The sequence below is a fragment of the Spea bombifrons genome, chromosome 6 (assembly GCF_027358695.1).
Source record: "Spea bombifrons isolate aSpeBom1 chromosome 6, aSpeBom1.2.pri, whole genome shotgun sequence".
NCBI classification, from domain to species: domain Eukaryota; kingdom Metazoa; phylum Chordata; class Amphibia; order Anura; family Pelobatidae; genus Spea; species Spea bombifrons.
Genome location: NC_071092.1, coordinates 21,883,846 through 21,909,662, shown reverse-complemented (window position 1 = coordinate 21,909,662; position 25,817 = coordinate 21,883,846). Strand labels below are relative to the sequence as shown.

The following is a 25,817-nucleotide window of genomic DNA, read 5'->3' as shown; positions in this document are numbered from 1 at the left end:
TATTTACAAATATTATTTTTACTAGTTCTGACCAACGCACCTTAACGGACACTTCTTGTCTCTTTCTAGAACTCTTACTCGTTCTGAAAAATCATTTACACTGTTTTGCTATCCTATGATGAGTGTTGGTGGTTACCATCTTTCCACAACAAGAAGGAAGCCAGCCTGGTTACATAGTGGTATAGTGTCATATAGGGTCATGCCCCTTAGGATGTATAGGTACATTCCTTAAAGCTGTGTCAAGACATGGAATACTGGAACCATGTCCTGTGGTCCGATGAGATCAAGATAAACTTATTTGGTTCAGATGGTGTTAGGCGTGTGTGGCGGCAACCAAGTGAGGAGTACAAAGACAAGTGTGTCTTGCCTACAGTCAAGCATGTTGGTGGGAGCGTCATGGTCTGGGCCTGCATGAGTGCTGCCTGCACTGGGGAGCTACAGTTCATTGAGGTAACCATGAATGCCGACATGTACTGTGATATACTGAAGCAGAGCATGATCCCCTCCCTGCGGAGACTCTGCAGCAGGGCAGTATTCTGACATGATAACGACCCCAAACAGACCTCCAAGACGACCACTGCCTTTCTAAAGAAGCTGAGGGTAAAGATGATGGACTAGCCAAGCAAGTCTCCAGACCTAAACCCTATTGAGCATCTGTGTGGCATCCGCCAACAGAAGGTGGGGGAGCTCTAACGTACACCAGGTCCGTGATGTCGTCATGGAGGAGTGGAAGAGGCTGTGTGTTGAGTTATTTTGAGGGGACAGCAAATTTACATTGTTATAGAGGCTGTACGCTCACTACTTTACATTGTAGCAGAGTGTTATTTCTTCAGTGTTATTACATTAAAAGATATAATAAAATATTTACAAAAATGTGAGGGCTGTGCTCACTTTTGTGAGATATTGTATATGTACACTGCAGTACCAATCAGAAGACTTAAAAGGGCAACTGTTACCTTTACGGTATTTAGCAAAACTAAAATAATTTATTGAAACTACCTGCCGTTTCTACTTTTTGTTTAGCATTCAGCATAATTGCTCTGAGGACATTAAGTTTAAAATTGAGAGACTAATTTAGCTTGATGAAGCTGATATCTGTGGAAAAAGGTGACACACCTAGCATTTCAAATCAATTTCTGTTCTAATTCCTTGAGTATTTTTCCTCCTCCTCTGCCCACTCTTATAAGGCATGCCTTATCCAAACGGCAGAAATAAATAACTTAAAAAGTGGAGAGATAATATATTCGGTTGGAAATAATCATACAGTTCCTTAACTCAGGTGACTCAGGTGTTCATGCTAGTTCCAATGTCTAAGTCTGTAATACATAAAATTGTTATTTTTTACCTGTAAACATGATTGCATAGGTTTATTTAGCATATAGAATCTTAAAATGTACAATCTTGGAAAAGTGACAGGGGCCTGAAAGAGATGGGGATTTTTGAAGAAGCAACGCCACGAGGTTTGCAATCAGAACTGTTTTGTATGAGTTTGATGTATGAGTTTGCATGCACATACATATACAAAACAATAACAATCGGTGAACACATACAAAATTGAACTATTAAAGAAAACCATCATTGGGTAATCTGTGGAGTTAAAACAACCCCAGATTTACTTTTATAAAGATATAGAACTCCCTTCATTTTCATGGAATTTATCACTGAAGTGAAATGATGCTTGGAATGTGAGCAGACAAATTTGACAAGAGCAGTGATCTCAGAGCACATCCAAAAATAGAATGATACAGTGGCTTAGTTTAATGCTGTGTCCTGTTGCTGGGATTCCCTCCTACGTCAGAGGATGTTCAAAGTCTTACGTTTTTTTTCTCCCCCGCACACACATTAATCTGCCCTCATGCATCAAAATTTCTTGGTTACTGTCACAATTTTCCACCTGCTTTTTTTCATGTTTCTCAAGGTCGCCCACTCTATTCCCACCCCCAGCCTGTCTTCCAGAGAATTGCAGGGTTTCCAAGGCAACCCAATCAGTGTTTCCTGCCAAGACGATAACAATCTATTCAATTAGTAGATAGAGGATGCTAGTGTTGAAATGGGACAGGGAAAAATCATGTCTCTTACACAAAAAAAACTTTGCCACTTTTTTTCTGACACATTCTTCTTCTATATCATTCTTCTTCTATATCATTCTTTCTCTTACTCATAGTCTCACTTAGATGGATTTTCTTGTCTCTACCCTAACATCCTTGCTTTTTTGTCACGTTCCTAACAATCTATTACAAATTTTAAAGTGTTAGTAAAGTAGTTTTCTTCTTATGCACACCTGTTTAAGATCGAATGTTTCTCTTTTGACTGAAGTCATTATTGTAGCTCATAATGATTGCTGGGTATAAGCATGGGAAACTCTGGGCTCCAGCTACCCAGAGCCTTCCCTTGCGGGATGAAGCCAGGACTGCACACTGACGTTAGTGTCGTTGGTGGGAGGTCCCGCTGATGTCAGTGGGCGGTCCTGCTGACGTTGGTGGGTGGTCCCGCTTATGTCAATGGTCGTTCCCACTGTCGTTAAGGGGCGTTCCTGCTGACATCGGGAAACACCCCCAATTTAAAGGAAAAATTGGCGGGGAGCGGGGCGTGTCAAGGTCCCGCGACCCGTAGGATTCGGGTCTTGACCCTGAGAACCGGAGAAGCAGTGCTCACCCAGCAATCTCCGGGTTAAACCCGGCGAGTTCCCAGGTATGGTTATGAGTGTTTCACAGTGTTGCACTGCTTTTATAAAATCACTATTTGAGCCTAATCACAGCCCTGTCCCCTGACCATGCCTCTAACCACCTCACCAAAAAGGTCCCACTGGCCATTTTACATGCCCTCAAAATGCATCTTAAATAGTACCGTCTAGTACTGCAAGTTTATGCCATCCAAGCTGCCTGGAAGTCTGTAACATAGAGCTGGTAAGTTGCTTTTTCATTGGCTGTTACTTTAAAAGAAAATGATTTGTGGGTCAAGTCTAATCTCCAAACTGAAAAGGCCTTGGTTTTATGGTAAGAACCTAAAGTTGGTCAATATATATATAGGTCAATGTAAATATCAATATGAAAATCACCAGACTGTAACATTTTGAATGTGATTTTCTATACAAATTGCTTGCTTTTCTTTACCTCTCTCGCATAGTAAAGAAACTATTCAAATAATTAACAAAATTGTTGTAAGCAACAAGAAGCTTGAATATGTTTAACTTTATTGCTGTTTAGAACTATAGTGATAACAAAAGTTATGGTGGGTAAAGCTGATGGAAAACCCTTCCACTTAAAATTAAGAGGGTAGTAGAAGCATTATTAAACACTCGTCTACAGACACCAGACAAGCCAGAAGGCTTGTTTTTTTCCCTCAGAAATCTCATGGTGCTGCCACAACCACATAGAAATATAGTGGGCATGCTGAAGTTTCCCCTGCCAACCTTTGCCTTACAAATCCTACAGGTCACTTGAAAACCCTGACATGTCCTACCACACAGAGTATTTAGCACCTACAGAAGTTATCCAATTGCAGCATCCTACGGACTGATCCATTATGTAAAGAGGCCCTGTACAAGCTTACAATCCAGAGGAGTATAGTGCCACTTTGAACTGATACTTTTTTAGCCACCAATATATCTTGTTTAACCTAAATACCCAAGCGTACAAAAAAGATATGTTTGGGACAAAGAACTTCCATAATAACAGACCATGGAAAACTTTTGGGTAAACAGCAAACATCCCAACACAGACAGCAAATCATAATATAATAATATAATAAAATTATACAGAAAATCCCAGGGAAAATGTGGTATAATTACTCTTAGACACCCAAGACACTGTAAAACCCACTAATTTGCCTAAGGTAGGCTATTCTGTATTCCAGATGTAGTATCACAATTAGGACTAATCTAAATATACATTGCAAACCCCATGTTTATTCTGCAGTGAGCTAGTAGGTGTCAGTTTATGTTCTTCTAGATAGGCCTCTTTTCTAGAGTAGTTCTGATTCACTTGCTTTGAGTGTAGGAGCTACACATAAATAATAAGTGCGTCTAACTGCAATGTTGAGTTTGACTTTCCAGAAACAGCTGGTGACAAATGCCAGCGCAGTCCAGCTCTTAAAATAAAAATCTCTGACAGCTGTGGAGCAGCATGCGCAATAAATGAATACGATTCCTTGTCAGTCCCGATGACCTTCTCTTTCTCTCTATATAAACACTGTATTTTGTATGCATGGGAGATACTCAGTTGTTAGAACCAAAGAATGAATCGCATGTATTGTAGACACTGCAAATTCAAAGCTAATACAGTACATGAATATGGGAAGAAAATATTTTTCTCCTGAAGGCAAGATATAACATGTTAACTTCTACATGCATACAGTAATATATTGTTGCATTATTACATATTTTACATATTACAACAGTAGGACCTATAACAATGCTTTGTTGATTTTTCCTCCATTTATTCCACTGTAATGGTGACAATCCCAATCCCATTATCTGTAAAGGTAGACCTCAAATCCTTTTGCGATAGCTCATAACAATCTGGGATTAAGGAATGTCTTTTTTAATATAACATTGATGGGATATTCTGGTCTAGAGGTGGTCCTTAAAGGCTATATTTGAGATTTACTGATTTAGAACAATACATTTTAATAATATAATTGCTATGCAGAAAGAAATGCTGAATTCATTATATAGTGATCAATGCATATTTTCAGAGTAATTATTTTAGTAATATTTGCATTAGATAAATATACGCAAGATTGGGCATGACCATAAAAATTATTGGGACGCAAGCGTTTGACAACGATTATTGACAGTTTTTTGTTTTATAAGAAGCCTAGAAGAGTTTATATGAGCATGTGAGTGAATACTCAGTGTTCATTATAGTAATTTTAATGCTTGGTTATGGAAATGAATTAATTTCCTACCATTATATATTCACCAAAGCTATCTGGGTGAAAACACAGAAAAAATTCATGCCACTGAAGCAGGGCTATACTGGCCATCTGGCACAATGGGCATTACCCGGTGAGCCAGTGGCCATTAGTGTTGTATACTTACCAATACTGCCGCTCCAGCAGGAGGTTCAGTGCTATACTGGGTGGCTGCCGACTGCATATGCGCGGCAACACATGTGAATATGAATATGTAATGTGCAGCGGTGCAGATCCAGCTCATCCTAGTCATCCCTAGTCTAGCCCTGCACTGAACATAATATTTCATGAGAACAGTAACAGAACGTATTTACCGGACGCTATGGATGATATTTTGGATTGTTTGTATTGTGCTTTTGTTTGTGGAAAAACAATTTTGTTGTATTGTTCAAGGAAGGGTATGAGCTTCAAACAAACCTTTTTCTTGGATCTTCTTTACATGTTATAGCTTTTCCACATAGGAATAAAGACAGATGGGAATAATTCAGTCCATTGTCCTGCTGTTGTCTTATATCCAGTAAAGTCTTATGTCTAATCCATGCATGTTTACACTCTCTTACTGAATTAACCACGTTTGCTGTAAGACTGTTCTACTTTACTTCCCTCTCAGTGAAGTCAAACCAAGTTTCCGCATGGCTCAGAGCTCTCCAGAATTTCTAGGTGAAGAGCTGCCTGGCCCCATGTCAGTTCTCCCTCTTACCTTTAAATGTTAAATCTTTCAGTATTTAATTTGATTTTTCCTCCTGCTAATTATTTACCACTTTATGTTACTAATGCCTGATACATTTATAAATATTGAACTGCAGCTGCCACACTCTCATCCACCCAGTCAACTTGGGTCACATAAAATCTCCAGTGCTGAGCTGTAAAGCAATTAATTCAACATTGTAGTTGCATATAAAAAATCTTATGTGCCTCTGGTGTTGGCTCATTTATACTATAGATTCTATTTTAGCATGAGCCCTAGTTCAGAGCGTTAGTTAGCCAACTAATACTGAAAATACAAAATATTAAACAATGAAATAATAAAATTGAGATGACCCGAACATTATATATATATTGCTGTATTATATATATATTGCTATAAATGTTAAACACAAGATGAGTTGTGGTTGAATAGTTAAAAGTCAATATAAGTATCAGATGCTATAAAGCTGCAGCTATAACTCTTACAAATATTTAAATCTTTTATCATCACCTCCTTGTAAACAACATTAACATGGATCTAATTAACAATAAATCTATCACATCGTAAAAGATGAAAAATCTTTTACAATTGTTTAGAGTATACTTTCAGTTAAATGAATTGGAAGAGATCACTTTAATTGTCCTTATACTGATAAAGTGTTCCTGATAAAGTGTTACTGTGTAAGCTATGGTATGTTAAACACAAACACAACATTGCGCTTTACACTACAATGACAATCTGTGTCTCATAAAACTCTAATATTCTGGAGTACAAAACAATGGGTCTAGATGTCTCTGCATGCCCTGTCTCCTTTGGTGGACAAGTATGAATGAACCTCTTGTCATCAATGATGCTACTTTATACCCTGGCACACCTGGTCTTACTGGGGTGGGGCTCTACAGGTGTATCAGATGAAGGACAATACAAAGGACTGACCCCCAAGTCATGGTGAGGGATAGAGAACACAAGTGGCAGTGGATTCCAAAGATAATGGAGCACTGAGGCTTTTTCTGCAGAAACATGTTATAGTACACTCATTTTTCTCAGCATAAAGCCTCATAATTGGGAATATGTATTACCTTTCTACCATATAGGTGCATTTTTCAGTATAATCAATTCTCCTTGACAATTACTTCAGAGAATGGTCTTACCTTATCAGCCATGATCATTGAGGATCCACCATGAATGCCAAGAATGGGAGTAAGTGTCTGGGCAGAGATAAAGTCCAAAATTTGGGCGATAGCCTCCTGGTCTGTGTCATCACCAAATACCACACCTTGAACCTTCTTTTCAGACATGACTTCACATATCCTTGTGATGATACTCTTGGGATCTGACTCATTCATGGTGACAAGGGCCACCCTTGGTGTCACAGAAAGGTGGTGAAAGTCATCTTTCTCGTGGGCATCTTTTATGGCTACCTCGTCTGAAGTACCCACCAAAATTACTGCAATGTCTAAACTGGGGTGTTTCTGGGCATAATAGCCCAAACAGAAAAGGGTCATCAAGCTGATTTTTAAGAAGTAGCAGGCTTCTGAAGGCCTCATCTTCAACTTTTACTCTCCCTGAAAGATAAGAAAAAAATGGTCAAGAAAACGTTCCATATACTTATCATATTACTATTAATAGAATTTATTTCCTTATACTCAATTAATAAAACTGCTTCAAAATACTATATGAACATGATTTCCCATTGTATATAAATATGTACTAAAATTATTTTAATAAGCAGGATTTAATTATGAGGACCATATTATTTCAATGTTCTTCTGGATTTTTGAGTGAAAAAAACGGTTATATTGTGCACTCGTTTGCATGCATGCACTCACGCATATCAATTTTAGTGCAATGTTTATTGTTGCCTGGGTTATACAGTATGAAAGGAATCATAATTATATTAGCAGGATTTGCATTAGTACAGAGCACATTGTGAGTGAGTAAGAATATATGTGTTCATTAACCTTGACATTTTTATGGCAATCCACTTTATTCCCTCCTACACTCTGCCCAGGAAACTGCAGGAGTATGGTCTAGTTACCGGTTGTACTTTTATGTGCTCCCACTCCAAACACTGGAAACAAATTGGAGTCTGTATTCTCTGGAACATCTACTGCCTCCCACTTTCCGGCATAGGGCACTGCAGGAAACAGGGATGAGTGCTTGGGTGCCTGTGATGTTTGTCACTATTATTGACTGCGAAAAATGGTATTTCCAGTAAGCTTCTACCATATTAAAAATATAAGCTTTCAGTTTCCAAGTAATAAACATTTAATGCTATTTATAATTTCTGTAAAGATATGTGGTTGCGTATTAAACTGCAATACAAACATCTCTACTGATTTATGTATCTGATGATGCAAGAAGGTATTTAAAGGTACATTCCACTTAGATAAAACAATACGCTCTCTAGTATTTTAAGCAGATAAACCTTATTGGATCTTTATATTTCTTCTTCTAAGAGCCATTCAGCCATCTAGTCTGCCCATTTTTTCCTGCTATAGTGACTTGTCCTTCGGTCAGATTTGGGACGCCTATCCCAGCATGTTTAAATTGCCTTACTGTATTAACCTCTTCCACTTAGGTTGGGTGGTTTTCCCACTTATTTAGTATGCTCTTGGTAAAGTAAAACTTCCGTAGACTACATACAAATTAAAGTGCTACTGGCTAAAAATCTAAACAAGGTAACATGTTTATTAATTAAATAATTATTATTGTAAAGGGTTTTGGCATTCCTTAGTACTGGCAATAATGTTTCCAACTTTATTTTATTTACAATATTGTTACATTCAGCAGAGTAGGTGAACAGTACGCTTAAAGCCCAGACATTCATGAGTATAACCACTATATTAACCAATGCAGGCCATTAACAGATATTCATTCATTCATTCATTTTCAAAGAAAGAACTAGGATTTCCACAGGTTCTATGCTCACTGGTAATTAAAAAATAAATTAATAAAAGATAATTAAAAGAAAAATCAAAAACATGTTTAGTTAGCCTCATACTAATAATAGTAATTACCGGTATTATTATCATCATTAATATTCTCAGCTTTTATTTCTGTAGCACCAACAATTTACGCAGCGCTTCTTACAATGGATATATTCAAGGAGAATGGCTAGAGTAGAAAAGACAGACCAAGACAAACCGACACATTAGATAAAGAGGGCCCTGCTCGCAAGCTTATGATCTAGTAATAATCATGTTTCTTAAATAAATATACACTGATTATGATATAACATGAATCTATACCTTTTAAGCTATGTGGTATGAGAAATGATGCAGTATGACAATGAGCATTTCCGGTGAAGGAATCTGGTGTTAGAAATGTTTCTGCAGTAATGTACCTGGATTAGCTGCTTGCTTTCTTCCCCTGACATTAATTATATATATATATATATATATATATATATATATATATCCCGAGTCACCTTTATCAAATAAAGGATTTTATATGAGATAAATCATAAAGAAAAGTGCCGGTTCATGATGTATTGCATAATATGTTTTTTTCAGAGACATTAGGCTATCTCATCAGCCTAGAATATTAATAGCCTTACACATTAGCAGTTTTAAAATATACATATATTGCCCTCATTGACAAATAAAAAGAAATCTTAAATAAGCATTCTGCGACTGTTTTACCTACATTTATCACTTTAATGTGTTCCAGTTAGCACTAAGAAATGCATGTCACACAAGCATTCTAAAGGGACTGTCACACAAGCATTCTAAATTTTGTCAAAGTAACAACATATGCCCCATTTCTCTTGGTTTTTGAGGAATAACCATGAAGCCACGTAGAACTGTATGACATACAGAAGTGATAACATTTTAGCTGCGTATGCTAGTAAGAATGAATAGCTTGGTAGCCTAAAATTACAGAAGGGTTTATTATGTGAGTATGTATTTCAAGCAGATTGGTAATGACTCCATACAAAGTGAGAGATTGCATGAGTACTAACTATGAAAGTGTAAGTGCAGCTTTTGATTAATTGGTACAAATATAACTTATGTGTGGGAACAGATTAATGCATAGCAGCTTGAGATTTTGAGGGGCATTATGGAAACAAGAAAAGATGAAGATATTAAAGGAGTTTGCCCCAGCTTGGCTCCTGCTCATATTCTTCCACTCTTGACGAGACATTTGCCTTGAGCCCATGCAAAATTATGAAGCTGGACATATATACAATATATGTTTGGATATCTATCTATCTATCTATCTATCTATCTATCTATCTATCTATAAAACAAAATGTATCTCTTTTTTTCTATATAAAAATAATTTTGCAGTCTGCTGCAGTCTATACAATGTACTCTACTATCTGTGATACCAATAACTGAATACAAAGTCTGCCAAAAATTGCAAGAGAAAAACCCTAAATCAACATCCATAAATTCCATGCTTGTGGCAGAGCTTGTGGTCAGATTTTATTACCAGGACGTAAACTTACCCCTAGCAATATGTCATAAGCTTGCCTCAATGAGTTAAATTCAATTAATTAAGAAAGTAAGATACAGTACATTTATCTGATCATTGTCTTAAGAAGGTTGTAATCGCATTTTGATTTAAACATAATCCTCAAGGTTTGTGGGACTATGAATGTGAGGATCCACTAAAATGTACTTGAAACTAATCACCCTGTCTGTTGTTGGGCAAATATGGGTGAAACGCACCAATTGAGATGTTTCCAGGAGTCTCCCAGTGCCTGTTTTCTTACATTTCACCTTGTAACAGGGAATTTTACTCATCCTTCTAATAAGTAACTTTATTTATAAGTTTATATTTTTCCATTGCAAAGTAAAGCACAATTGGTATTCTATTTTTAGGAATAAATCTATATTTTGCTGTTGGAATCTTTCCCGAGTGATGGATTCTATGATCAACAAATTACTCCACGTAGCTGGGGTGTCATTTTGATTGAGATGCCATGCTCTTGCTGGAATATACAGAACATTTGTCCTGGTTGTGGCCCTCAAGGCTTAAAGTTTTCACACCCTGGCTATACATTTTGTAATAGAATAAAAATTGGAGACAAAGAGAAAACGGTAATTACCATTTTTTTAGGCTCATTTTATTCAGCTCTTAGAACTTAATTTCTCTTGCTTTTAACATGTTAATATTACTAATTCTCTAGATGCAAAGATCCAGTATTTTCAGTTCAAAATGTCGGACGTTCCAAGCAGATGAGACAAGATAAAATATTTGCTTTTATTTAAACTGTGTAAATGTTATGGTTAGGACTGGTCATGTCAGTTAATGAAGTGCTTTTTATGATTAAACAAATATTGTTCTTCAGTGGGAAATTTCAAATTAATAAGGGTGCCGCAGCTATCTAATAATATTGAAGGATATTTGATGGCTTTCATTAGATTCATACTGACCCTATGCAATATTTTTGTGTGAAAATAAAGATAACATACACGTTTCATGGCAGCTAAAATTATCAAGCAGATTCCCGTTTCTGGTTTTATCATGCTCCACAAAATGCAATAATTTTATATTAGTGAATGAATCAAAAAACTATTTTATATTGATATATTTATAGCTTGATTTGATAATGAGTGACGATGAATTAGTAGAGCCATGCTAAGACTGAATTAACCCCTTAATGACAAAGCCCGTACATGTACGGGCTCAAAATGCATTGTTTTCAATGAGTTTAGGTACCGCGCATTGTGTTTAAGAGGTTAATACAGAATAATGAAGTCTATCTCTCAAAAGGCTTCAAATTGTCAATAATAATAATATCTCCCTTCTCATCAGTAGGAATCCATGGACAACCCATGCACATTCAAAAGAAAGACCCATTGAATAAGTTAAGAACCAAGTTTAGCAATACAATACATTTAATGATACCTGTTAAATTAATAATATAGCTGTATAATATACACTTATCTGCTTAGAATATAATTTATTAAGATAAAAGTAAGGGCAAATTACAGATAACTCGAGTTATAATAAACACAACATAATGACATAATAAATGCAAGGCAGCATTAGTTGGTTTATATTATATTATATTTGTCTGTCTGTCTTTATTGGTATGTGCTGTTGTATATGTTAGTATGACGTACGTAAAAATTGATTACAAACAACACTATACATAGAGCAAGGTAGACAGTTAACAAATCGATTGTTATGTTTAGGCTAGGTTTCCACTTGGGTTTTTGTCCTGCGTTTTTTTCTTGATGAAAAACGCCAGGAAAAATGCCAAGAAAACTGCCACTGCATTCTCCTGCGTTTTGGCGTTTTTTCTGGCGTTTTAGCCTTTCTGTGGAAATTGCTTTTTTGACCTTAGGCAGTTTTTCCAGCCTTTACACGTTAGAAGTTTCACCCAGCTAAAAGGGATTAAATGGCAAGTATCTGCCCTCTCCTGATGTCATTTACTTGGTAGAGTTCTACTTAAACACGCCCCGGCGGACCCTTTTGTCTCTTTTCTGTGGTTTGTAAGGCATGCTTTATTCCGAATGTCTGCTCCTCTAGGAAGATTGGCCGTTGCTTTTGGCACGCAGGATCCAGTTGGTTTGTTTGTTTGTAATGGCATGTTTGTTCCCAATGGTGTAAAATTCAATATGAACTTTGTTTTGTGTGAAACTGTTTGTTTTCAGCCTATTTCTCGTAGGACACACAGATACTGGGTCCATCCTCTGCATTGTAACTGTGGAAAAAAACGCCATAAAAAACGCCAAGGCAAAAAACCCACATGGCTTTTTCATGGCGTTTTTTCTCTCCCATAGACTTCTATTGGAGAAAAACGCCAAGATTTCCTTGCAAAAAACGCCAGAGTGTCAACATGCTGCGATTTTGAAAAACTGCCACAGAGCCCAAAAAAGCAGAAAAACGCCAAAGAGGACTGAAAAACGCCAAACAGAAAAACGCCAAGTGGATATGGCATTGTGCGATTTCCTATTGAAGAACAGCTAACATCTGGCTGCAGCGTTTTTTCACTAAAAAAACGCCGTGTGGCTGAATTGGCGTTTTTATGGGCGTTTTTAGCAAAAAAAAAAACAAGTGGAAACCTAGCCTAAAAGTGCAGCATTGCAGTTTTTTCATGTCCAAAAAAACTGCAGTATTACTTCAGAAAAAACTGCAATAATTTTTCGTAAGGGTTTGGCCAGATTCTATTATCAAAGATTTATTGTTTGGAACTGAATACCAATTCCCCCATAGTCCTCAACAAAAATGTTATAAAAAAGTGATAAATTTGAATTCAGAGCTGCCCTGTGTGTCTGTTTCTGGTGATGGTAGGATATGATAAAATATATAATGGGATACATTTTTGATGCTGATTTCTATCATTTGTTGTTAACAATGCATTAATTATCAGTTCTTGTGACTAACAAGGGAATACAGACAATAATAGGAGATATATGGGAAACATACATAGTTACATAGTACATAAGGTTGAAAAAAAGACCTAAGCCCATCAAGTTCAATACTGCTACGTAACCTTCCAACTCTTGATCGAAAAGAAGGCAAAAACCCCTATTTAAGCTACTTCGAATTCTGCCATCAGGGAAAAATTCCTTCTTGACTCCAAAAGGCAATCAGATTTCTCCTTGGATCAAGAAGCTCCAAAATATTAATTCTATTTATAGCCCTGTATGTCATGCCTTTCTAAAAAAAATATATCAATATCCAGACCCCTTTTGAAGGCATCTAATGTATTTGATAACACCACCTCCCTTGGCTAGATAAATTTGATAGATTTTGGAATTAACAAAACATATTTACTTTTGGCATTTTAAGGGTATTACTTGAATTCCTGAATCTCTGGATGGTTTCTACACTGCCTACATCTTCATTCATGGAAAGCTTTTTAGTTTATTAGCACCATCCGATCATACATGGTCCGGTCTCATTAGTATTCATTTTCCACTAATGTGCAACAGGCGGATTTAATTGTAGCAGACACTTCTCATGGCCCCGTGTTAACATATTTAAACTAATAGAGGGAGTTCACCAGGCAATTAAAAGATTGGACACACAACTTAACACTGACTCCGCTGTTTCCGCCGATGTTTCACATCTTATATGAAAAGCAGAAATATACAGGATTTTCTTCCCCTCTCAATATGATACTTGGAAATGTAAATCGGTATTGATAAGCCAGGAAGCTAAACATGGTTATTTTCCTCTTTACTAGAAAATCCTCAAAGTCAGAAATCAGTGGAATTTATGTAGTTTTAACTATGACGGCAGAGGAATACAGTATCTAGGGGTGATGCTGGCAGGTGCCCAGGCCACATGAGAAAGCCAGGGCACCAGATAAAGGATTTCTTAACACCCTTACAACTGGATATGTGTATGAAGGATTTATTCAAGATCCCTTCATTGGTTGTACAATTTCATGGCTACTCCACTGATTGAACCATTTCATTGATCTAGAATTTTTACATCGTTTCTTCCAATCAGCTACAGCCAAAGCTTTAAATGCAGGCTATATTCAAGGCATATCTCTGTCTGATTTCTGCCCCGAATTCATTCAACCTACGAAATCAATCAGCATTCCCATATGTCTTCTTACTAAATTCAGCCCTTGATTATGTAACATGCAATCTATATATAAACCAACCTTTGTCATCTCCTACTGCCAAACTGCAGCATAAAAAACAATACCCAAACGTTTTCTGTGTTTTACTGGGCACTATATGTAGAGAGCTAGGGGGCTAAATGTACCTTATGTATTCTCAGCTATACCCAAAGGGCTTTAAAGCACGAATGAACCAATGTTTAGCAAATTATTCCATGAAACAAGTCAATAAATGTCCCATCCTTACACTGAATAGTGGTTGGTAACCATCAAAACTACTGTACACATACTTCTAAATAATGCATGCAAATCTTTCTAAATCAAAGCAAATACTGAAATTGCATAGCCGTTTATTATTTGTGTAGTGGCAGATTTTCAGTATAAATATAGGTTAGAAAAGAGCTATGCTATCACACCTTTTTAATACAAATAGCATATTTCTTCCAAGTATTTACAGACTACAAGTTCCAATCGATAAATGATGTTATTGCGCAACAACAGCAATACTATTTGGGTGATTATGATTAGGCTGGAAAATCTAGCCAATACTTAAACACCTACTACTCTCCCACTATATTATGTCATAGAACAGAAGAGATTTCCATAGTCATTTAGTAGTAACAGTAATTGCTATTTTATGTTTGTGAACAAAATAATATAAACTTGGCTGCTTCCTACTTTGTCCAGTTTCTATTATGTCCAATTCAGGCAGTCAGCACTAAACCTGATGGAGCCAATCACAATCCCCATGTAGCGGTCAGCTTTTATTAATTATTTAAAATGCAATGATACAGTAGCACATATTCTGTTCCATGGTAAGGCATACCTTAAGCTGCACTTAACCCTAGAGATGAGATTTGGAGCACTTATATACACCGCTACCACTAAAACTAACCAAAGTTACAGCTTTAAATGAAAAAATTTAAATAATAATTCCATGAAAATAAATAACTTTCTTTGTGAGTAGAAATACACCTCCAACACAAACATATTTGGGTAAGCTTAATATTACACAATAGACCTAGTTAAATAGTACATACTATTAGTACAAAAGTACAAATGTAGATCAGAAGATACAAGGATATTTTTGTACCATTGCATGTACTGCTGAGACATTTAATCTTCTGTGTAACTATATTGTATATGTGTAATATAATGATATAATAAATCAAGTAAAGATTCACTTATGTTTCTTAGAGTAGAAACTAACTCTTGTCACTTAAAAAGGAGGTTAACTCCAAAAGAATTAAAACCCTTCAACAAAATTAAGTACATTGCAAAGTGTTGAAAGGTTTACATTTGAACCATGTTAACTGATAAGGTTGTTACTTTTATTGGCTAACTGAAGTATAATAGATTGTGAGCTTTTGTGACTATCTAGGTGTCTTCTTCAGGTGTAATATTCTAGATATTCACAAAAGCTTGCCCTCTCATTGTGAGAAAACGGAATCAATGGGTAAAGGTGGAGGTCCTAAGACTGTTATACCATCACATGGTGGTACCAGCTATAAAACACATTCTGCAATAGGACTTGTGTTGACAAGGTTCTCTTAATGTATCAATAATTTCAATGACAATTTGTTAATTTATATGCACACTGAGTTTAAGAATAAAATGTGCGCTGTGACCACTTTATTCATGTTTTGTGTAGCAGGGCCCTGTATTCCTTCTGTACCAGGAAGCCCTAATATGTTTTAATCTGATTGTCAAATTACATATTTAAAATTTTAATTCTATTTTGCACTCTCCCTGTCCCGCTATTAAAATAGAGCTATGCAATCTGCAGGTGCGAGATATAAATGTAAGAAATGAATGTATTGGGGAAAAATGGACGCAAGGTGGAGGGTAAATTAAGTATTAAATGTTTCATTAACACTGTATGTTCAACTAATTTCTAGCTTAAATTGCTTACAAAAACAGCATCTAAATTAGTTACATTTTTCTTATGGATATAAAGTTGAAAAACCATGTGGATTTAAAGATGAATGTGCTTTCGCAAGCAACCAAATGTACACATTTTGTGTTAAATAATGTGTAGTTTGTGTTAAATAAGATGTTTTTAGCATCTAGCATATTAACTATGATAAAATGTAACACCGTTCTAATTGTTGAATTTCATACAAATCTGGTAGATTCTTTAGGATTGAAAACTTTAACTGTACTTAATATTAATATGTAATGCCAAAACACTTGTTCATTCTGGATGTAAATGTAGTTAGTATTTTTGATGCATATTTTTGTTTGCCCAAACACAGTATATTCCTCATAATGTCTGCTGTTATCAGTTAAACTGTTTTGCAAGCAGCATCCAAACTGTCTACACCTGGTCACAGACCCTAAATTGCTCCTTTCATGTGTATTTCAACCATGCCAACATGTCACATGCTGAGTGCTTGTCCATCTGGGAAGCTTGAGGTCAGCACACAATGTGACAAATATTTAAGGTTTTCTAACTCAATGCTGCAGTTCCACCTAGTGATCGAAAAAATTCAATAAAACGTATGCAGTAATAAACAGGCACTTATTTCTTTAGAGATATAGGTATCATTTATATTGATAGCATGCAACCTGCTTCGAACTGGTCAACATCTGGAAACAATAGTATTTGGTAGCTTCAGATACATGAAACTATATTACGATTAATGGTTATTATGTGTTTCTGGACTTTATATATCTAGTCAATATATATACTGTGTGCTCCCAGTGACCTTATGTATCTTGGCACTATTCAATGATCATAATAATCAGTGATGTTGGCAATCATTAGTGCTTCTGGCTGTACCCGCTTGATTTATAATTTTCATGTAAAACGGTAGGCTCATAGTCTAGAACAGTGGTTCTCAACCTTCCTAATGCCGCGACCCTTTAATACAGTTCCTCATGTTGTGGTGACCTCCAACCATAAAATGATGGAATTATATATTGTGAAATATGTGTTTTCTGATGGTCTTAGGCGACCCCTGTGAAAGGGTCGTTCGACCCCCATAGGGGTCGCGACCCACAGGTTGAGAACCGCTGGTCTACAACATCTGGGCACATTTTTTAACCAAGAAGGACATTTACTTTAATATCTAACGATGATCTAGGAGTATGCATGTAGATCAATGACAAGACTGAATCACTTTTGGAGGAAGTGCTTGAGAGCAATGCTTCACTCACTGGCACCAGGTTTTACCTCCTAGAGGTTTACAGTTTTATTATGAGCATTAATGTTGCAATTTTATTTGATGGCTATCCCCTTTATTTTGTGTAATGTGTAAGATTTATGTGTAAAATACTGAACTGTTACACAATTAAATAAATATAAATAAAACAATATAAAACAACCATCCATACCTTACTTTTAGCTCATTTAAGCTTGATTTCAAACTCTAGTTTATTTATTACAAAAGGATATTTTCAGGCTCGCTGAGTGCAGATGAACCTTTTCACAAGGAACTACAATATGTTTTGTAATACACTTTCTTAATGTATTTTCTGATTAGAGAGCAGTTCTACCGTCCCCCTTTTTTTGTTTAGAGTTAATGACCAGTGAATGACAGGGGTTCCTCACCGTTTTCAATCTGCTTTCACAGTACATTAGCATGGTGCACCAGACCATGCTCACTCTGAGAGCCCACGACAAGCTGTTACGCTTCCCTTCTGCACTTCTATTACAGTCTAGAATTCAACCTACCCAGACAAGCAGTTCACATATTGACATCATTTCACTTCTCCCACTCGATTTCCTTTTAACAAAGAAACAAGATGGTTGATTATACTTAGTGGGGGTAGATTGATATTAATGGTGAGATAAGTACAGTGTTCATCGTAAGCCATCAACTATATCCTGTTCTACATGAGAGCTTCATTTGCACACAGAGCAGGGGGAAAAAATCTGCCGTTTCAGGTCACACTCAGGAGCATGATATATTAGGCTGCTGTAGCAAAATCCAATTCTGTGCTCGTACAACAATAAACTCGTAAAGTCCGGATTGGCTGTAGATTACACCTAAGAAACAAGGACAGAATTATACGTTGTGACATTATTTGTTTGGTTGCCAGTAATCCATTTACGGAAGATGAAATATAATCACTTAATCTACCTAGTTGTACGGTAATGTCATAAAAAAACGAATATAGTATTAGTTATATACAACTTTAATGTGATTGTTGGGTAACGTGTAACTGTAGCATCATTGAAGGTTTTTTCTTTACATATTTTTCTTTTTCATTACAGATGATTTTGTACTCTGATCACCATTTCTATGTTTCTCCCCATAATGCCTTGCATATAGGATTCCTATACTCTATCTTTTTTCACACTGGTCCCCTTCTATGGTTTTAGCATTTGCTGTGGTCAGTATTTTTCAAAACAATAATTGCATTTGAACATTCACCACAGGTAAACACTCCAGATGTACAACTACTTTAGTTGAAAACAGAGACCTTTGTGTCTTTGACACCATGCCACCTTCAATGTGTAATATATATTCCGTTGGCTTGTATTCATACAAGCTGTTTCCGTGTATATATATATATATATATATATATATATATATATATATATATATATATATATAATTATATACATACAAACATATACAGTCTACATCTGAGCCACTAGAAGATATAGCAAAATCATAAACTCAATCATGTTCAGCCATGTGAATTCTACCAAATCAAGATAGCATACCATGATCATTGTTTTTAACATTGCTTACTGAATAAGATATTAAAAATCAAACACTCAGCAAATGTATGGAAGATGAAAAAGAAAAGTTACAGAGTGTTACCAGATTTTAGAGCCTCTTCTAACCTTGGTATGGCTTTGTAGAACAGATAGAAACTCTATTTTTTCATAGAATATATGGTATGTGATTGCATGCAAATCTAAAAGGCCTTAGAGTGATAGAGAAACTCCTGCATCTAACACGTCGAGTCGATATCCACTCCGGGCTTAATTTAAACCCAAGATTGCTAGTGAATATTAATGAACTTGGCATGCTGCCAGGCAAAGCAACCTTTCTTTTCTGTCCTATGCATTATCAAAATCTTGCAGCATTTATAGCCAACGGTGCACAAAACATGCTGTGCAGAATTCTGCAAATTTCTAAGCACACACTTTGCAAATTATTTAAATACCATTGGTTTACTATGGTAGTTTAACAGTTAAAAACCAGCAAATAATACTTGTTTTGTTCACATTTTCATAAAGAGCTGGGTAACATTGTGGCTTCTTGCCTCAGACTAGCTATAAAGCATTGGCCTACCTACCCTTCAGGTAATATATATATATATATATATATATACTGTATATGTGAGTTTAGTGTCTGAGAGAGGTAGATATGGTTGATATTGTAATCAAGTGAACAAAATGTTTCTTACTTGATTGAAATATATTTTGTTAGTAACAAATTAGACAAGGATACTATATTAGAGAATACATAAAAAGTGACATTAGTTGATGAAGGCCACAACAAATGCTTTTGAAACGCTGTGCATTGTTCCTTTTATTAATTCCAATGACTTCTGTTTAATTGATGTATTGTTGGGTTAAGGCTAAAGGCTTTGAATACTCATGTCTATTGCGGAAAATCACAAAATGGCTGGCAACATTTAACCTAGGATCCAACTCCAGCCCAAATTACATTTGAAGGCCAACATGCCCAGTGTGTACTATCCAGTTTGATTTTAAGTGTATTAACAGAAGTGCATATAAACCTATAAAAGGAAACGGGAAAGGATACAGTCCGTGAGTAAATTATTTCTACAGTTCTACAGCCTGGTGGCTGTAAGTGGAATTGCAAGTAAACAATAAAGCTAATGACAGTGGCCAAGAATGTTTAAATCAGAACAACCCATGGGACAATTGCTCCCTTGCCACCACTCTCTGGGTGGGATATGATCAATGAGAGAGAATACAGCAAGTAGGGATGCAAACTTACAATGTATGCTAACAGACAATGTGATGTGAATACCCTGGACATAGGTGCATATAATATATATATGTATATACATACTGTATGTATGTGCTAGTATAATTAAAGTGGAACTGTTTGTGTTTGCAAAGTGTCAATTCTGATTTCACACAGTTACAGTCTGCAGTGTGAAAAAAATGATTTCATGTTCCACTGCAATGAAAGAGGAGATGGTTACATAGATTACCCGAAGGACACCATGTTTTACAACATACTATAATTATTAAAGCAATTGTAGGTCTTTTGGTTCTCTTGTTTAAAAAGACAACCTTAGTGCCATAGCTAAGAAGTACAACATTTTTATTTCTTCTATTTCCTTTTCAATAGATAGTAAATAAGAGGTGGCCCATGTGTCCTCTAGACACATCAACTGATAACCCTTGCTTGACACTGATGAGCACGCGGTGTGAAATACGTGGATGTCTTCCACAGAACCACAGGCATTTAAATTGGAAGATATGACGATGTGCAGATTGAAGTCGCCCACGGCTACCAGACGTTAACATGCAGCAATCTGTACAAAAAGGAAATCTGAAAGCTATGAATCCTGGCTGTTGGGCAATAGCTGACACTTACCCAGATCTTACTGTTTATTATATCTGCTTCAGTACATTGCAGAACTAAAAATCTTATTAGTATTTAGACATTATCAACACAAATGTATTTGTATGTTTGATTTGAAGTCCTCGTTTTTCCCATGAAAATTTAAAATCATGTGCAAATTATACTTTTCAGCTGATAATTTTTCATGCTGGAGCATTTAGATTATTATTTAAGGACACTCTTGATCCAACACAGGTAGCCCAATAACAATGGCAGGTCACTGTCTCTGTTGGATCAAACTGTGTATGCATTAAGTGTGCAACTGGAAAAAAACAAGGCTTATGAATTGTGGTGGAATCTTTGCTCAGCCATAAACACTGATGCCATCCTGTGTGGATATTTGAGCGTTCTGTCCATTTGCACTGTTGTTGAATAAAACTTTATTGTTCTTGTTCTTTCAGGTGCTGGCTAAATACTGTTGATAATGGGTCTCTGAGCACTGGACATACAATTGCAGTTTCATAGCAACTGCTTATTCACAAACTTGTATTGATCTAATCAGGTGGCTTGTCAAAGAACACAAGTGGTCCAGGATTTTATGAGTATTCTGTTGTATTTCAATTGACATCCACAAAACCTAAACAGCTGGTGTTTATGGAGGGCTGGTTTGAGAACCACTAAACCACTTAAAAGCTTGCTCTGTAACTCCATGTTATAATAAGAAACATGTAATTATTAATACCTTTTATCTATATAACATCAACAGGTTCTTCACAACTGAACAAATTTAAATACAGATGGAAAGGACATATTTAGACAAATGGAGAAGAGTATTTTATAGTGCCATTACATGAAAATCGATATACAGTAACAGAAACAGACTCTCTCTTATATTCTTCTCTTATGTAACACATAGGTTAACAACCAAGTAGTGCATGGCAAAGTTTGCTTAAAGGACCCTTCTATCTTTCTCTGCAGTCTAAAGTCAAGTGCCCTTGAAGCTTTTATTTTAGAAAACAGAATAATAAATCATTTTTTACACATGGTTTCATGATTCTAAAGTGAGTATTTCCAATTTATTTCAATATAAATCAGACACAACCAATTCTCTCTTTGCTTGCATCATTGGGTAGAGGCTCACTCCACATATGTTTAAAATGTGTACTTTTTTGTGAAATTTTAGCAAGTCAGTTGTTAAAGCACTACAACCTGAAATTTGAAAGGAAGCTCCAGCCATCATTTGCACTTTAATGCACGTCTCCTAACATGTGATATACTTATTGCCAATCAGCTCAAACACTGGCTCAGCAAACACTTAAGGGGATCTAATCGCCATGTGATTTCAATGGGGGTGCTTCAAGCTTCAAGCAGCTAATTAGTAGTGCAAAATGTCAGGACACGGAGGGGGCAGGGAGCAATGAAGGGAATTCAATCTGCATTTACCATGGAAATAGGGCTGGAGAGCACTTTAATAGATTTCTAATGAATGGACTTATGTATAGAAGCAACCTGATGATTTCTCCACCTCTGCTTAGTCACTGGGATGTGTGCAGATTAGGGAAAAGAAAAAATGTCGGTGCGCTAAGCTAGTCACAGGCTCAATTAATACAAATGTGTAATACGAGGCCTACCAAACAGGTGTAAGCATGCTGCAAAAACAGTGTATTGGCTGTACAATGTATACAAAAAACAAAAACTGTCTGCGCTTCTTACCCTTATAAAGTTGGCAACAAATATATAAACATAATATAAATGAGAGGTTTTGGTTATATGAATTGGCCAAAGCATAATTAAGCTCACCCGCCACGTCAAGGCACACTCTCAATAGGGTGAGAACCTACTCTCACCTCCTACATAGTGGACACACAAAGCAGTTTATACTGCTACCAAAACCTTATTAATGTGTAGCAGTATAAACTGCTTTGTGTGTCCACTACGTAGGAGGTGAGAGTAGGTTCTCACCCTACTGAGAGTGTGCCCTCACCCTACTGAGAGTGTGCCCTCACCCTACTGAGAGTGTGCCCTCACCCTATTGAGAGTGTGCCCTCACCCTATTGAGAGTGTGCCTTGACGTGGCGGGTGAGCTTAATTATGCTTTGGCCAATTCATATAACCAAAACCTCTCATTTATATTATGTTTATATATTTGTTGCCAACTTTATAAGGGTAAGAAGCGCAGACAGTTTTTGTTTTTTGTATACATGTGTGCAGATTAGCCAGGTTTGGCTGTTTTAGTATGAAATGTGCAGCAAAACAACACATCACATCAAAATTCAATTCAATTAAGATTTAGAATTACAAACTGAGGTAACTGCAATTTAGCAGTTATTAAATCTGCAAAACGGTCATCAGAAAATTAATTTGGACAGATAAATCTGCAGGCAAATTTTAATAGAAAAAAAGAATGAACTGTAGAGCTTGATAAGTTTCTCATATTTTATGATGTCCTGTATTGTATTTCAAAGAGAAATTGTGTAAAGAACTAGCTCCCCCACCTGTTATATAAGCTTTCATGTTATTCTCATGAATAGAGCACCAATTGATTCAATAATGAATAATGCATAATTGTTTCAGTGATCACTAAACACAAGTGTTTACAGCCATGTTAATAGGCCAATAAAGCCTCAGCTCCAATAAATCCAATAGGCATCTTCATGTTGCTACTGTGAACCTTTCCCTAAAAGTAATCTGGATATCAGCCCCTTGGTGTATTCTGCCTTGGGCCAATTTGAAGGGCACCAGCTAGTAGACAACTTCACCCTATCGAGTGATTGGTCTTCCCAATCCACCATCTCTTAATGAGCCATTTAGGATGATCTCCCTTGGAACTTGTCTAATTAAGCTACCAATGTCTGTGCAGATAGTATATTTTACACATGAAATAATGCAGAGCAGTAGCATATGACACCATATAGATCCTTTTTAATTCACATGAAGGCATACTCAAAAGACTTAGTAAATTAATGCCTACTGCTATCTCTCTATTTGATGATAAATGGTCTTTAAGAAAACACACAGGCTGTGATTGAGAGTTCCAATCTAAAGTCAGATTTTTTAGTCAATGTTATCATATACGTTTTTGGGACCAAAGAGATCTCTTTGTCACATTGTCCATCCGAGGAAGAGACCTCTAAAGTCCCAAAAACTTTTGTGACTTTACATCTTTTTCTACTTCAACTAAATAGAATCTATACTGTTTTACTAAAGGACTCAATCATCGTCTGGGCTAATATAGTTGAATCTACAGCGATTAACAATGATTACACACTGGGTCATCATACAGGATGGTGTACATAGGCAAGGATGTCCAGGTCCGTTTAACATCATTACACAACAATGAGAACAAAACAAATGCACATGTCAAATGGAAATTTTATTGAGCAAAATCTAGTATTTAGGAATGCCAACTGTTTTATGGTCAGTAAGCCAAACAACTGAAAATGTGAACTGAAAATATTTTGATGTTAAAAGGCAGTGTTCATCCTAATGGCTTGTTTTGGTACCCAGAAACCTGTGAACATCAATTATATGCGAATACTGCAGAAGTAAAATTCATAAATATGTATCTTTTGAAAAGCATGAAAACAGACATTCTGTGCTAGAAATACTGGAAAGGACACAGATTTTGATTCAGAGATGTTTCAATTGCTGACATTTGTTTAATTACGTACTTTAAATTAACTTTTTTAGCTGACATTTTTAAATGCTCTAGCATAATTATGTATGAACTATATACATTTTATTTCTTTTGTTGATATTACATTTCTTTGCGGCCTCGGTCTCTAACATTTTTTTTTTAAACATTTTAAGTAAGATTTAAAGTCTACATTATAATTTTATCTTTTAATGTTTTTCTCAAAGTACTTACAGCATGTAGTTAAAGATTTATGTTGCTAGGCAACCATCGCTATCTTGACCTCTAGAAGCTACACAATAACGTCACACAAACCATATTCAGGTTCCTTTGGTTGAAGAAAATAACTCAGTGGTCTGATTTATCCATGTGTGTCTTCTATATATTAACAGACTTTTGTAGCTCTGTATGTCTCCAGGGTTCCACACACTTAAAAAGCAGCAGAATGTATCTGCCATACGGAGAAGTGATTCATTGTCTTGTCACTTCTTGTCATTATTTATAACGTGTCCACTCCATCATAACACTTTATAGTTGATTAAAAGGTCAATGGGTTTATATTTCAGCTGTTTGGAGACAATTATGACATGACAAGTGTACTTATGGTTGATCTCTTAGTTTGAGGGATGCTTGTGAAGTATACAGGAAGTAGAATGAGATGATTGGGTCTGACGACAGGAAGTGATGCTTTAGAGGTGTCAAGCTTTGTTCTGAAAAAAAGAAACATAGGGCTTATAGCACTGGGTTTATATTTCTTCTCGTTGCAAATAATTTTGTTGATAAGTTGAGCACAACTTAGTATTTAGTACAACAAAGCCCCAAGATATTCCGAAGGTTTTCTGTACCAAGGTCATCTTTAATGTGAGGCAAAAGTAGCAGCTGCCTTTGTTACAGGCTTACCTTAGGGGCCCACAGTAGCTTTCCTTTGGGCCCCTCAATAGCTGCCATAATCCAAGCGGCTGCACAGACCTCACTGCCAATGGTTCCTCCTAGTGACCTGTGTACTTTGGTTTAGTAGAGCACTGGGAAATTACAGTATGTCATATACTACAAGGGAATTTGATCTCAGTATACACTACCACATCTGAGCCTATACAAATATATATATATATATATATATATATATATATATATATATATAGATATATATATATATATATCTATATATATATATAGATATATATATATATATATATAAATTTTAGAAGTTGCAAAGTTGTTTTAGAAAAATAAATTCCCTTTATTGAGATATATATATATATATATATATATATATACACATTATCTCACAAAAGTCAGTACACCCCTCACATTTTTGTAAATATTTTATTATATCTTTTCATGTGACAACACTGAAGAAATGACACTCTGCTACAATGTAAAGTAGTGAATGTACAGCCTGTATAAGAGTATAAATTTGCTGTCCCCTCAAAATAACTCAACACACAGCCATTAATGTCTAAACCTTGGCAACAAAAGTGAGTACACTCCTAAGTGGAAATGTCCAAATTGGGTCCAATAAGCCATTTCCCCTCCCCGGTG

General features: G+C 36.0%; 1 protein-coding gene across 1 annotated transcript in view; it reads right to left on the bottom strand.

Annotated features, from left to right (window-relative positions):
- GRIN2B (glutamate ionotropic receptor NMDA type subunit 2B) overlaps positions 1 to 25,817 on the bottom strand; it is a 191,482-nt gene that overhangs the window by 125,958 nt on the left and 39,707 nt on the right. The window contains exon 3 of the mRNA XM_053469112.1: positions 6,754 to 7,167. Coding sequence (XP_053325087.1) covers positions 6,754 to 7,149 — 396 coding nt within the window. The 5' untranslated portion in view covers positions 7,150 to 7,167. The remainder of the gene's footprint in view (positions 1 to 6,753; positions 7,168 to 25,817) is intronic.